This window comes from Gopherus flavomarginatus, chromosome 24, assembly GCF_025201925.1.
Source record: "Gopherus flavomarginatus isolate rGopFla2 chromosome 24, rGopFla2.mat.asm, whole genome shotgun sequence".
Lineage (NCBI taxonomy): Eukaryota > Metazoa > Chordata > Testudines > Testudinidae > Gopherus > Gopherus flavomarginatus.
Genome location: NC_066640.1, coordinates 14680210 through 14694632, shown reverse-complemented (window position 1 = coordinate 14694632; position 14423 = coordinate 14680210). Strand labels below are relative to the sequence as shown.

Below are 14423 nucleotides of genomic sequence, written 5' to 3'. Positions count from 1 at the left end.
GGGTCTGGTTTTTCTTTTTTTTTTTAAGCTGGTGGGATGTGACCAAGCAGGTTGCCTCCTCAGATCTGCTTCCAGGGATGAGAAGCCTTTTTGTAGTAACCTTATCTTTCTTGTGTAGGGTTTTAAATGTAGGCAGTAGTTTTCGAGATTAAGCATCCTATAGGAATGTCAGATTTCCTAGATATGACTAAACTTATTAAGCTTTAATGTGCTTTTGTCCTACTACACCTCTACCTCGATATCACGCTGTCCTCGGGAGCCAAAAAATCGTACCACGTTATAGGTGAAACCGTGTTATGTTGAACTTGCTTAGATCCACAGGTGTGTCCCGTTCTCTCTCCCCCCCCCGCGAGCACTGCTTTACCACATTGTATCTGAATCCGTGTTATATCGGGTCGCGTTATATCAGGGTAGAGGTGTATCTTCAGCTAAATATAGATCAGTGGCAGTAAATACAAATAACTTGTCATTGGGTTCTGGTGGTACCGTAAGTCAGAAGGAACAGAGCAGAGGAGAACTGTGAAATGGAGTCAGTCATGAAACTCCAGCACATTTTAAATTTAAAAACTCTTAAAATACCAACTGGAAATAAACTAAATGACTGGTTTAAATGGCAGATTTGGATCTTTTTAATGCATATATCTAAAGCTGAAATGTATTTGATACTTTGACAGGTAGAACCTAACACAGTCCCTACCCTGAAGAACTTTAGAGTAAAGTTGCAATGCTTTTCAGTTTGCAACATTGGTTCTAAATGTAAGGATGTATTGTCTAACTTCATGTAACGTTTTTAGGGTGCCCGTTTCATGACTACTGCCATGTATGATGCACGTGAAGCTATTATTCCAGGATCAGTCTATGACCGGAGCAGTCAAGGTAAGAAAGCTGTGGGAGCTGAACTCCTTTATTGACTTTCCAATCATGTAGTCATCAGGTGGGTTCTTTACTTTTTGATGCTGAACTAAGATTCCTCTTGAAAGCTCCCAAGTAAAGAACAGCTTCTCACCATGTACAAACTAAACTGCTTTGGGCAAAATTTTAAATGAAAACTGATTTCTAAATTTAATTGTGGCACGGACCACCGTGCAAACGTGGCATTTCAGAAATCTCAAATTAACCTTTAGTGTAAACTATTTCATAACTTAACTAAACCCTGACTTAACCATTTGACTGTTGCTGATCTGTGGATTGCTCTACGGAATGCTTTGACAGTACAAAACATCCAGAGACAATAACACTGAGCTGTTAATTAAGCTGTTAAATTTTTCTAGGACGCCCATCAAACATGTACTTCCAAACACATGATCAGATTGGGATGATTAGTGCTGGACCCAGCCACGTCACTGCTATGAACATTCCTATCCCTTTCAACCTTGTGATGCCACCAATGCCACCACCAGGATATTTTGGGCAGCCTAATGGACCAGCCGCAGGTATGTAATCATTAAATACAAACCAAAAATACTATCTTAGTTACCTTTGGCTCTCCCTCCCAGCGACACTACGGAGTGAGGCATTTTGAGGCCCAGGTGGAGGGAGTGTTTTACAATGGCTTCTGGTAATTCTTTTGGGTAAACTTGAAGCAGTGTTGATGGTTTCAGAGGAGATTGTCTAGCCTTCCTCAGCTGTAAGGATTGGTTCACATGATATAAAGTTTCTGATTATCCGCCAGGCTCTAAGAAAACTTCCTGTCCGTCAGGGTCTAACAGTATACTTTATACTGTCTCTAAACCTTTAGATTCATAGATAGTTGCTACCTGAATAAGTATAATGTGTAGTTTGCTAAGCCACCAGTATACATTTGACTAGAAACAAAATGTAAAATCATTACATATATAAAATATTTTCACTCCCTTGGTGGGGGCTAACTTTTTCAGGACGTGGGACACCTAAAGGAAAGACTAGTCGTGGTGGGCGCCAGAAAAATCGTTTTGGGATTCCTGGAACTAGCCAGTCAAACCTTCCAAACAGTCAAGCGAGTCAAGATGTGGTGTCTCAGCCATTCTCCCAGGGTCCACTGACTCAGGGTTATATCTCCATGAGTCAGCCATCACAGATGAGCCAACCAGGACTCTCCCAGCCAGAATTGTCACAGGTAAGAGTGTAATAATCCTATCTATAAACTGCCTAGGCTACAGAGTGGCTTTCTTCCACCAGGCGTCCTGTGCGTGGAAGAGGGGTGGGTGTGTGTGTGTGTGTGTGTGTGTGTGTATCGTGTAGTATTTGGGAGTAGCTTTCATTGCCCTTCCCCAGCACATTCACAGTCTGAATATTAGGATATTTCCCTGTGAGGTACATCCACTAAACTCTCTGGTGCACGTGTATTCAGGTACATCTATGTTGCCCTTCATTTTTACATGGTAAATTCATTTCACTTCATCGTAGGCCCTAACCTGAAATCAGACCCATTCCTAAAGAGGAACATATTCTAGTCCCTTAACAGAACAATTATTGCAAATACTGGGCATTTCAGTAATACTTGCAACTACACTGGGTAAATCACTGTAGAAATTCAGCAGCAAAGGGGTTGATTAAGGGGAGTTAGTCTGAAGGAAAAATTGGTTACATGGCAGCCACAATCCCATTTGCTACCTAATGCAGCATATGCTCTTGAGACCCTAATACTACAAAAGCTTTGGGAGCTTAACAGAACAACTCTCTCATTTCAGGACAGTTACCTTGGTGATGAGTTTAAATCTCAGATTGATGTGGCGCTGTCACAGGACTCTACTTACCAGGGTGAACGTGCATATCAACATGGTGGAGTGACAGGACTGTCACAGTATTAGAGTGTAAGGCACTTCGATTCAGTTCTGTTTCTTTACTCGAAGCAACCTCTAGCCCACATGGCAGTGGGGAAATGGTTAATGTGAATTTTGTTGTCCTTTCCTTTCTTTAGGTTGAGGAAGAAGAGCTAAGCTTGTGTGGAGCTTAGTTCCATCAGCATTTTATTCTGGGTAATAAAAAAAATAAAATAAAATGGATACCTGTTTTCCACTGCTAAAACTGAAGCACCACTGTGTGAGAGCAACAGGAGAAAGAAAGAGAAACCAACCAACGGAGAGGAGAGAGAAAGGAGCGCGCGAGAGAGCCCACTGCTAGCTCACTGAGACAAGGAGACTGACCGGAGAGGAGAGAGAGCACCAAAGGACTGACTGGCGCCTCACTGGGAAGGCAACTCAGCTGACCACTCATTCTATCAGGGCGAGTCCCTGCTCCCCCAGTCAACCAAGCTTGAGAGGAGGGCCTTAAGCAGGTTTCACTTCATTCCATACTTCTCTTTGCGAGCAGGGCATCACTTTTCAGAGCAGGAGGGGAGAGGAAAACCCTCATCTCAGAGTTGTTCTCATTTGAAAAGGTACTAGATTTTAGCAGTAAGTGTTGACGTTTTAAAAGCAGAGTATCTAAAGAGGAAAGATCCTGCCGAAAAGTGACAGTAAGCCAAGCAGAAAACCAACCAGAACATGGTGACTGTTCAACGCTGAGATGCAGGTTTTGTTGTCCAAAACTGGCTCTGAAATTCTAGTGTCATCATGTCGCCCCCATTCTGAACAGGTATTTCGTGACAAGGTGGTTTTAAAGAGATTCTTTCAAAGGAGCACTGAATTCGTAGAAGTGTCTCTGAATTCTTAGTAGTGGACCTGGGAGATCCTTGTTCTGAGAAGCTTACAAAAAAAATTTAAATCTAAATTAGAGCACCAACCTTGAGAACTTTCAGTGTGATTTAAAGTTGCAGCAATCAGCCTCTTCTTCCTACAATGGATAGCAGTTAGGAGTGAAAGGAGCCTGCATGCTCAAGCAGGAGGAGGGTTTCAAAGTGTTTTCTGTATGCTTTAATTGGCTACTGTCTGGACTCTACTCTATGAAAACAAGCCTTTCTGTAAGATGAACTGTGCGCTTAAAAGGGGATGGGTGCCTGTGCCCTTCGGCCCTGGAGGAGAAGACGCTAGGAGGCCTGCTTTATTCAGTCCCACTGATGCTGGGAGGAAGTAGTGGAAACTGGGGATTATATTGGTTTTGAAGTAAAGACTCTATAATGATATTGAAGCAGGTTGGAAAAAAATAAATGGAAAAAGCAGGCAGTTGTTGGAAGGTGGCCTCTGATAGATGGGTATAATTAGAGACAATGGACTAGGCTTTTGTGTGGCTTCTTCAGTGATTTAATGCAGCTACCTGAATGATTCAGGTGTTGAAGTTAAAAACAACCCTGGAGACTGCATTTCAGGTCGTGAACGTGGCTGTGGCATCAGTGCTAGCTTGAGAAGTAGTTGGAAGTCAAACTGAAAACAGCACATAAATAAGCCATCCAGTTTCTAAGTTGTATCTGTGTCCTAAACAAGTCAAGTGGGAACACTGGGAGCATTTTATTTGTCTAAACCTTTCTAGAAACAGCACAGAGAACTTAAATTCCTACTAACCCATTTTTATCAGATCTCTAAATTAGAATAACCTCTACCTCCTAATTGGCTAAAAATCAGTAGTGTGAGAATTAATTAGTAGACTAGATGTTTTTTAATTTTTATGAAATAAGCTAGCTTTATAATCAAAGGGCTCCAAGTGTTTCTAGTCTTTTTTTTTTTTTGAGGAACTAAAAAAAACCAACAAAAACACCAACAGAAAACAACCCTCTCAATGAATGTACTTAAACTAAATAACAAAACCCACTTGTAATTCGGAAACACCCACTTGCATTATTCTGTCCTTTCTATAGATTATCAAACTGCTTTCATAACTTGTATTTGCTGTAGTTTTCTATGTCTTCCCCCCCCATCCCCAGTATAGTATAGTATACCCACAGGTTTTGTAAGTAGTGTGCACATGAAATTTAGAACAGATGTTCTGAATTTGCTTTTTGTTTATACTGTCCATAAACTGCAAAATAAATTAGAAACCTTCCTGAAACAAAAAACCATTCTTGTTTATAAAAAGCCTCCAGCGTTTAGACTTCTACAGTGTGCAAAGAATGGAGACACAGGCCACCTTCCTTCATGTAAGAGGGACTATTTTATTTATTAACATTTTTAATTTTTTTCCTTCTGGGTAGGCTGCGTAGTTGCATAGAGATTTGATAGGTTTACGCTGTAACTCTTTGTGCAATGCAATCCATTGAGTAATGTAACCCCTTTTCCCCCTGCCCCCAACCCCTTTATTTCACTGGGTGGAATGCTTGCCTCTGCTTTGTGCTGTTTTTTTTCCTTTGTAGCAGTTACTCTGAGTTTTATAAATCCACAGACATCAGTGCTAGCACTGTTACTCTTTTTTTGATTTTGTCTGTATGTTTTAAACCTGTTTGTCATCAATAAAAAAATTAATAAAGAGCTCTTGCATTCAAGCTGGGGCCTATATTTCAGTAATCATTTTGGACCTTTTAAAAACAATATCTGTGACAGTTTGGCCCAGTGTTTGATTGTATAAACTTCAAGTTTATTACAGTTTAACACATACTAGTACAAAAGTGTGGTGTGTTTATAGCATACATGGATAAGCAAATGAACTGTGAAAAGTTTGTTAAAGGTAAGTACTCCACCTGTATCCCCTCCTTTGGGTCTTGTCCAGGCATGTGCATGCTGTAGGAATGTTTAGAAACCCACTGAGGCAGTCTGTGCCCACGCATTGGTGTTACATAGAGGTTATATGGCAGTAGTCAGTTCCCCTTTTTATGAAAGGATGTTAGAGGAGCTTGATCTTTTTTTAATATTGATGGCAAGAGCTTACTTCTTCCAGGCTAGGAATAAAGACTTCCTTGCATAAAAACCATTGGAAGTAATGGCAAGACCCTGTTAAGGCTTTCATCTGCCCCCCTTCGAGTTACTCTGATCATGGCTCTGGTGGTAAATCTGAGACAACATAGTAATTGAACAAGTCCTTTTAATAAAAAATTCAGCTCACATATGCTGACTTAAGACTGGGCCTATCAATCTAAACTATTCACGCCACCAACTGCATTTGGTACAGCAGTCAAGCATTTGAAAGTAGCATTATTTAAGATACAAATACAGTAAACTTTGTCACACTGCTTTCAGACTGAAGCACAAGCTCAGCTTAGTATAGCAGGCTGCTGATGCTGTGAGCACGTTTCATGTTTTAGATTCATAGATTCATAGACTCTAGGACTGGAAGGGACCTCGAGTGGTCATCGAGTCCAGTCCCTTGCCCTCATGGCAGGACCAAATACTGTCTAGACCATCCCTGATAGACATTTATCTAACCTACTCTTAAATATCTCCAGAGATGGAGATTCCACAGCCTCCCTAGGCAATCTATTCCAGTGTTTAACCATCCTGACAGTTAGGAACTTTTTCCTAATGTCCAACATAAACCTCCCTTGCTGCAGTTTAAGCCCATTGCTTCTTGTTCTATCCTTGGAGGGGAAGGTGAACAAGTTTTCTCCCTCCTCCTGGTGACACCCTTTTAGATACCTGAAAACTGCTATCATGTCCCCTCTCAGTCTTCTCTTTTCCAAACTAAACAAACCCAGTTGTTAGTGTTAGTGCACTGACATCACTTCACAGGGGCTGTGATCACTAAAGTAGCTATTTCATGTGTCCATTGTGATCCACGAAGTATTTCCCATGGTTATAGCTGTCTTTCCCTGCTAGTGTGAGAATCCTCTTAATTGTTTGGACTGCCCAGTGGATAGGACAGAGCCCATTAGTCAGTCATCTTTGTGCTTTGGTAAATGCAAGTGGAGATTTAGATAGAAAGCAAAAGCCTCCCTCACAAATGTGACCCAAATGAACTGAGCTTTGAGTTCCTGGATCTGCTGTGGACACTCAGTATAACAAAAACTAGAATTCTTCTTCTCATAGAAATTCAAGTTTGTTTAATTCCAGGAAATACACTGCACATTAAGAGGTAAGGGTAAGTATTTAAAAAGGAAAAACATTAGCAGATCAGAGTTTTGAGCTTGTCACTGTTACTTTCTAGTTTTTTTTCAGAAGCAATTGACTGACTTCTTTAAGATGGGGCTAGCCACTGGAGTTTATAAAATATTAAACTTGAGTAATTGATCTTATAAACCATAGTCACTAATCTGACTAGCATCTAATTCCTTTATAAATGGCGGTGCAGAGGGTACCTGAAAATGTTAGTGCATAACAGCAGGTCACCTGTGTGGAACTGTGGTAGCCTTAAAGTACTCAGCCTTACTTGCTCCTGTTCAACAAAGATTTGGGTGTATCCAGTAGCACAACACATTCATTATGTAAGGTAGGGGAAGTACATTGTCTGTGCAAATTAATTAAAATAAGGATAAACCTTTTTGTTTCTCCACAGGGACAAAGGTCTTTCCTGTTAATACTTAGTGAAACCTTTAATAGACACATTACAAGGTAGATACAAAAAACCAAGTCTCCACTAATTTCAATCTGACTGACATTTAAAAAACAGTTTCAAGTCTAATTCAGATTCCTTGCTCCTTGTCTCCCCCCCAACCCCCCCCCCAAACTGATTAAAATAATTGTCCTGTATTTGTCACTGAAAAGCAAAACTTCACTTTGTGCTCCAGTTTGACATGCACCCATAGAGGTTGCCACCATGCACAGATCTAACGTGTAGGGCCCTGTGCCTGTAGCTCACAACTGCTACACTGTTTTAGCTACAGCAGAAGAGGGGGAGGTTCAGTGCTTGGTGCCTTGGGAAGGGTGGGGGATGGGGAGGGTTCTGTTGTGATAACTTGTCTAAAATTCAGTCACTGAAACACTTCAGTGCAAGGGGGAGAGTTTAGCACTTCCCCAGAAGTTTTCAGCTGGAAGGGGAGGAAAGTGGGGATTACTCAAGTCACATGACTCAGAGCTTCAGTTGAGCAGCTGTGGTTGATTTACTTTTAACAAGTGCAGCACCTCAGTGGCATGACTTTAAAGACAGGAATGAGCTGGCAACCTTGCCCATGCTTCAAGCATGGCTACTTTAAGACTTCAAACACCCCCCCCCACCCCCCAATCTCATTTTAACATAAGTCCCACTTTGAAGAAAACAGGCCATCCCTCAGCCACCTAGCCCCCGGCACTAGCTAATAAACTGATTACTTTCAGAACAGGGCTGGCTTGCACTCTGTGCATAGTCGTGCAGGGGGAGACCTACTCAAACTTCAACTGCCCCTGCTCCTCTGGCCTTCAGGCTGAGCATTGCTGCTATGAAGGAGCCCTGTGAAATTCTGTACTTAGAAGTCATCCCTTTTCCTGGTTTTCATCTTGTACCTGTCATTGGAGGTGTTGAAGAGGGAGAGGGTCCTCACCCCACTGACTTGAATACAGCAAACTTGATATGCCATGGCTGGTCCATCAGATCCATTGGACATAGCCCTGATGCCTTAACATACGTAATCTGTCTAAACAGTGCAATAAGGACAGGACTAAGCAGTCCTAGTTCCTGCTACAAACAGTGTTAAACTCGTACGGAGTCAACTGGAGTCAGGCTAAAATGAGACTTTCACTGAGCCAAGTCCTCAGAGCTCCACGGGGGCCAGGCTAGTGCATTAAATAACTGCGCAAGCCACTGCTTTACCCCTCTCTTCCCCCCACCCCCCTTTATTCACTAGGATGTTGTTTAGGCATTGGCTGCTCAGCTAGTGCAATGTGACTTATGAAAGATACAATTATTAGGAGGAGGGGAATATTTTTCTTTCCCTATTACTAGAGAACTCTGACAATAATCAAGGTGAAAACACATTTTAAAAGGAGACTTTTGTCTATTCATCTTTCTACTGCTTTCTGCAGCCATCTGCCTGCTTGCCCGCCGTAGACTGGATTCACACTCAATGGGTAACGTAACACTTTTCAAGAATCAATGAATTGTCTTTAAGTTGTTTTGAAATACTTTGGCTGCTTGAATTTTTCCCCCCTGCAATGAGTCAGTGGGATTGGTGAGTGCTCAGCATCCCTCAATCAAGATGGACACCCAAAATTGATGGCCCCTTAAAAAAACAAATTTAGGCCAAATTTCCCAAGCCAGGATTCTTGCCTTACTCAAAAGCCAGAGCCTGAGCTCTTAGGCAACCTCTTCACCACAAAAAGGCGTGTTTACATTGCTAGGAGCTCTCAGTCTGAAAACACTTCACTTCAATTCCCCATGCCCCACTGTCCTGACATCTAACAGCTGGTAGCAGTAATGCCCTTTCAAGAGCAATGTGGTATCAGGCCCAGGTGATATTTTAGTTGAAGTACAGCCCAGTGGAGGAGAAAGAACTCAGTCAAACTGAAGCCCTGGTCATTTCTTCACTCACTGGAAAGAGGGCAGAATTTAGTCACTGTCTTCCTGTTCTGGGGGGAAAAAAATCCATGCTAGGCTCACGCCACTTGGCTCAAGAAGCTGAGAATCCAGTGCTGCTCCTTAGAGCAAGGGTGGACAATGCTACTGTTCCTGCAAGCGTGGGCAAGCTTAGCTGTGGGGCACTGAAGGGCAAGCAGAATTCATTCTTCAGTGTCATGGGCACCAGCTCCAGCCATACGGGATGGATACAGTACTGCACCGCACCAGTGCCTCCAGGTCTGAATTGAGGAAGGTGAAAGAGGGAGAGGAGTGCTGGGACTAAGGAGCTGGTGCCAACATCCTCTGCTCAGTACTAGGGGACACGGGGGGGAGGGAGGAGGCTCAGACTATCACTCTTAGATTTCACCAGGCTCCCAGCAAGGCTCCAGGGAGTTTGGAAGTCTGATGCCTCCAGCCAATCAGCATTACATTAGAATCCCAAACTGCATTATCCTCTTGATGCCAGAAGTCAAGAGCTCCCCCCTTGAGGCTGCATTTTTCAACAATGTGTCAAAGGGGTAGTTCTGCCATTAACAGCACCAAGGGATGGAAGAGAGGGTCCCTACCCACCCACACAAAGGAGACATAATACATTTTGACCTATTACATCAAAAATCCCAGTTACTCCAGGCACTGACCATTCCCATTTCACATCTCGATGAGCAGCTCCATTACCTGCAGCCACACTCATCCACCACCATGTCCTCGTAGTGTCTCAGCACCACGTTATCATGGTTGTCGTAATACAGGATAGAGATGGGGGACAGCCTGACTGGGACGCAGCAGGGCTGGGGGGTTCCTTCTGGGTCAAGGGAGTGCACCATAGTTTGGAGGATGGCGTGGTTGGTGCTATTGAGTTCTGCCGTCAGTGGGAAGGGACACTCCCCAAGGCAATAGTTGGCCATGTATCCCTGCGGCGCGATGATCCAGTTCTCCCAGCCCACGTCACTGAAGCTGATGTAAAGCCGCCTTGGTTTGCAGAGGTTGCTTGGGGTGACTGGGGTATAATAGGAACTTCGCCTCTTCCTGGAGGCCTGGCACTGCTTCTGATTGAGGGACACCACCAACAGCGAGGTGTCAAGGAAGGAGTCGATGCTGGCACAGAGGTTCTGCAGCCTTCGGGGCGGCAAGGCCATGGCGCTGTCCCTGCTGCCCACAGAGATCTCCAGGATTAAGCCCAGGTTCTTGCTGGGGGTTCGCCAGCCCTTTGCCACTTCGGTCAGGTTGAAGAGGAGGGACTTGTGTAGCTGTGCAAAGGATTGTGCCACCAGCAGCTTGTGGTTGTACATGTGGGAGGCCATTCCCCGCAGAGACATCTGCAGGGCTTGGTACAGCTGCAGCTCAAAGACCTGCCCGCCACTGGAAGTGTGATAGGAGTTGTGGCTGAAGTTGATCTCCAGCTGAGCCATTGTCAGTTGCTCCCCCTCCTCCAACACAGAGAAATTAAAGTACAGACGTTTCTCCAGACACAGGAAGGTCTTGGGCTCCCCACTGTGAATGAAGTGGCCTGAGAGGGAAGGAAAACAGGAGGTGGCATTCGGTGAGCAGGAAGGGCCTCCCCACACACACTGATGCTCAGAGCAGTAGCGACCTGACCTGAACTCCCCATTCCCCAGATGAGAAGCAGGCAAACTCCAATTCCCCAATACCCGCCTTGACCATAAACTACATTCTTGCCTCAGCCTGTGCCTGGAGCCGCACGCTGTCCCTCAACTCTCCCAGTGCAGTCAGGGCTCTCCTGAGGAACAGAACGAGTCCGACAAGAGTCTCTCCCACTTTCTGATCAGTGCGAGGAGGGAGGAGGTCATCCCGGGGAGCTGAGGGGTGTGCTTCTCTGCCCCCTCCCCAATGATACAGGCATTGCTCTCACCCAGGGCCCCTGTTCAGGGCCTGGACCAGGTTCAATATTTTAAAGATACAGCTGCCCTCTCAGCCAGTCACTGCTGGGGCACGAGGCTCCCACTAGCCCGGCATCATCTGGAAGCTGCACCACAACAGAGTCGTGTTCCTGCTGCTGGGCGAAGGCTGCTTGGCTAAGAGAAAGTGGCAGACTGTACAAGAGAAACAAGCCAGAGCCAGCACCAGAGGCAAAGGTCTGCATAAGCTACAGGGCTGGGTAGTCTGAATTCGTCGCTAAAGAACAAACCTGGGAGCCAGAACTCCTGGGTTCTCTGCCACTCGCTGTTTGATTCTCAGAGAGTCACTAAACCTCTCTGTGCTTCAGCTTCCTCACCTGAGAGAGGATAATATCTGCCTCCTTCGCGGCAGGGGCCGCAGAATGTACTGCTCATTTCAGTGCTACGATTACCAGGGCCTGCTGGGCCCTTTGGACTCAGACCCTGATTGCAGCTGGAAACAGCAGATCACTAAAGCAGCGAGTCTAGTGGGGCTGCACCCTAGGGGTCTAGCAAACAACTGGGAAAGGCCCGGAGAGGCCCAGGCCTGAATCAGCTGGAGCTGCTGCCCGTCCAGCTAAGGTACAAGGACTGAATGGTGAGGTGGGAGCCAGGCCTGCAGCCACTGCCAGGCTCAAAGAGAAAACCAGCCAGGCCTTGTCAGTGAGCCAGGGCCCAGGGCACTGGGAGTTCAAGCTTTTCTGCATTCTCTGCCCTAAGTGGAAGACATGAATGCAAACCTGAGCTAAGCCACCCGAGACGCAGCAGCTGCCTTAATCACACCCAGTTAAGGGACCTTAAGTCCAGCCCCACTATCCCCAGTTCCTTTAAAACATGCACAGGGCTGCTGCCTCTGGGAAAGCAAGGGCCTGCCGTGTAGGAGTATTACAGAACTGAAGGGTGGGTGTCAGACAGGGCCAGGGCTCTGCTCCGGGGAAGTGCACTACAGGGCACTGAACTCACATCCCCAGCGTCTTCTGCCCTGGTGGTGTCCTCAGCTAAGCACCAGTCACAGAAAAAGTCCCTCCCAGGATGTCAGAGGAGGCGGCGAGGCTGGAGGTACAATAACAACTCAGCCCCACACTGTCCTGCAGGATCCCAACGTGTCTCACAAACATCCCTAGTCACCTCACCCTGGAGAGACTATCTGCCATGGCACGGCTGGGGAAACTGAGGCACAGAGCAGTGACCTGCCTGAGCTTGCCCAGTCCCTCCCAGCCCTTTGCTACAACCACAGGACCCCGCCGCCTCCCTCCAGCACACGCCACGAGGCCTGATGCAAAGGCTCCCAGCCGGGGTTAGGAAGCGGGGGGACGCGCCGGACGGGCTGGCCCCCAGCCCTGCCCCAGGCCCCGAGGGACCCCCGGGTCTCTGTACCTTGGTCAGCCAAGACGCGGATGATGTTCCCAGGCACGTTCAATTCCTCCACCCGGCAGGCGCGGTCCGGCGCGCTGGCCCCGGGGGGCTGCAGCTGCCGCCGCTGGAAGATCCGCCACAGCACGGAGGGCACCGGGGCCGGCGCCGCGGGGCCGGGCTTGGCGCTCAGGCCCAGGGCTTGGCCAAGCGAAGTCTCCTGCCTGCTCCCAGCCGCGCCCAGCGCCGCGCCCAGCAGCGCCCAGAGGAGGCTGCACGCGAGCCGGGCTCTGGCCAGCGATGGGGCCGGGCCCATGGCCGGGCCGGGCAGACAAAGCGGAGCCCGGAGCCGCCGGGCGCGTGTTGGCCGCGCGAGAGGCGCTTTGCTCCGGCGAGGGCGCAATGAGCAGCGCGGACTGGGCAGGGAGGGGGAACGACCCGTTAACCCTTTGGCGTCAGGGGGGCGGGGGCTTCGCCTGGTGCAGCCTCCAGCTGCTGCTAAACTCCCGGGGGGGCTGCCTGGCACCACCTCCCCTCGGCTGCACCCCGCCCGGCCGGGCCAGGCAGGGGATGTGCTGCCCTGCACCCCGGGGAGAGGGGCTGAGTGTGGGACGGGGCTGCCCCTAGGCTGGGGAGGGGATGGGGGGTTTGCAGCTCAGGCTGCAGCGTGAAGCCACCTCAAGGCCCTGTGCTGGCTGAAGCCCACCGCGTGCGGGGCCTTGTGTGCCAGGCGCTGAGAAGGGAGAGTGGCCCACGCCCAGGGACCCTGCCTGTGAAGCGGAGGGGTTGGGGGCACTGTGCCCGCTGCACGGGGCAGGCGGCCAGAGAGCAGCAGGGGCTTCCCGGGAACCAGCCGGCCAGGTGCTCACAGGGGCCCATGCTCAGACCCCAGCTAGGCCAGAGCTGTGCCCAGGGCAGGCAGGTTGCACCGGGGACTTCCAGCCTGGCCCTTCCTGGGCATCAGCACACACAGCCCCCACCCCAGCTCCTCTTTGCAGGGCCCACCAGCAAACCGTCCCTGGAGACAGGAATGGGACCATCCTCCTCCCACAACTGCAAGGCACCCAGCCTGTCCAGGTGTTGGCCTGGTGCCCTGGGGAAGGAGACGTGTGAAGTTTCCTCCCTTGAGATCAACAATTCTGCAGTGATCAGAGGCCCACATCCTCTCTCCCTCAACGGCACCTCCTGACTGTCTGACGCTCCCCCAGCCCTGCCATCCAGCCTGATGGGCTGTTAACTTCCACAACAACCTTGTCAAGTGGTTCCCTGCAGAGCAAAAGAGATATCAGGTACCTAGCATAAAAGCTGCTCATCCTGTGCCAGCCCTGCCCTGGAGCACCCTGGGAAGCAGCCTCCTGTGCACTGGAGGCCAATCAGTGGAGCAGGGGAATTAAATTATAAAAGGAAAATAACCCATCCAGCTGCCTCTGCCATTTCCAACTGCAGCGCAGGGAACAACCCATCGCTTGCTGCGTTCCACGAGCCCAGACGCCTGGCCGCTCAGAGATGGAGCACTGCAAGCTGGGGGCTGCAGTTCCCAGGCTGTGCTTTGGCCACGCCTGCATTAGTGGAGTCTGTTGTTTAACCCAACTAAACATTTAAGCAGGCTGCAGACTCAACACCCCACCCTGGCCTTGCCCTGCCCAGTCCCTCGGGTTGTCACTCACCCCCTGCGAAGTGGGCATGCTGGCGGCAGAAGGGGAGAGTTCTGAGCCAGCAGCCACTTTTGCACAGGGGTAACTGACAACACACAGCGCCAGGCCAGGGTGGCTTGGCCCGGGGATCCCGAAGGGCATCAGGCCAGTTAAACAGCACTCAAGTGGTCCTGCTGCAGCTGCCTCTGTTCTGACTCTTCAACCCATCTGTCCAGAGCAGGACACGAAGCCCTAGGAAACCTGCCAGAGAACCCTGCAGCACTTCCCTCAT

General features: G+C 48.3%; 2 protein-coding genes across 3 annotated transcripts in view; one reads left to right on the top strand and one right to left on the bottom strand.

The window, feature by feature from the left end:
* Window positions 1-5332, top strand: part of UPF1 (UPF1 RNA helicase and ATPase) — a 36062-nt gene extending 30730 nt beyond the window's left edge. For both annotated transcript variants that reach the window (XM_050934455.1, XM_050934454.1), the window contains exons 20-24: window positions 795-876; window positions 1272-1433; window positions 1878-2095; window positions 2670-2792; window positions 2900-5332. In XM_050934455.1, coding sequence (XP_050790412.1) covers window positions 795-876; window positions 1272-1433; window positions 1878-2095; window positions 2670-2789 — 582 coding nt within the window. In that variant the 3' untranslated portion in view covers window positions 2790-2792; window positions 2900-5332. The remainder of the gene's footprint in view (window positions 1-794; window positions 877-1271; window positions 1434-1877; window positions 2096-2669; window positions 2793-2899) is intronic.
* A 1578-nt stretch (window positions 5333-6910) lies between these two features.
* On the bottom strand, window positions 6911-12813 carry GDF1 (growth differentiation factor 1). Its single transcript, XM_050934463.1, has 2 exons — window positions 12522-12813; window positions 6911-10756 (listed from the first exon to the last, which is right to left on the bottom strand). The coding sequence occupies exons 1-2, from the start codon at window positions 12811-12813 to the stop codon at window positions 9921-9923; spliced, it is 1128 nt and encodes a 375-aa protein (XP_050790420.1). The 3' UTR covers window positions 6911-9920.
* Between the last annotated feature and the right edge of the window lie 1610 nt (window positions 12814-14423).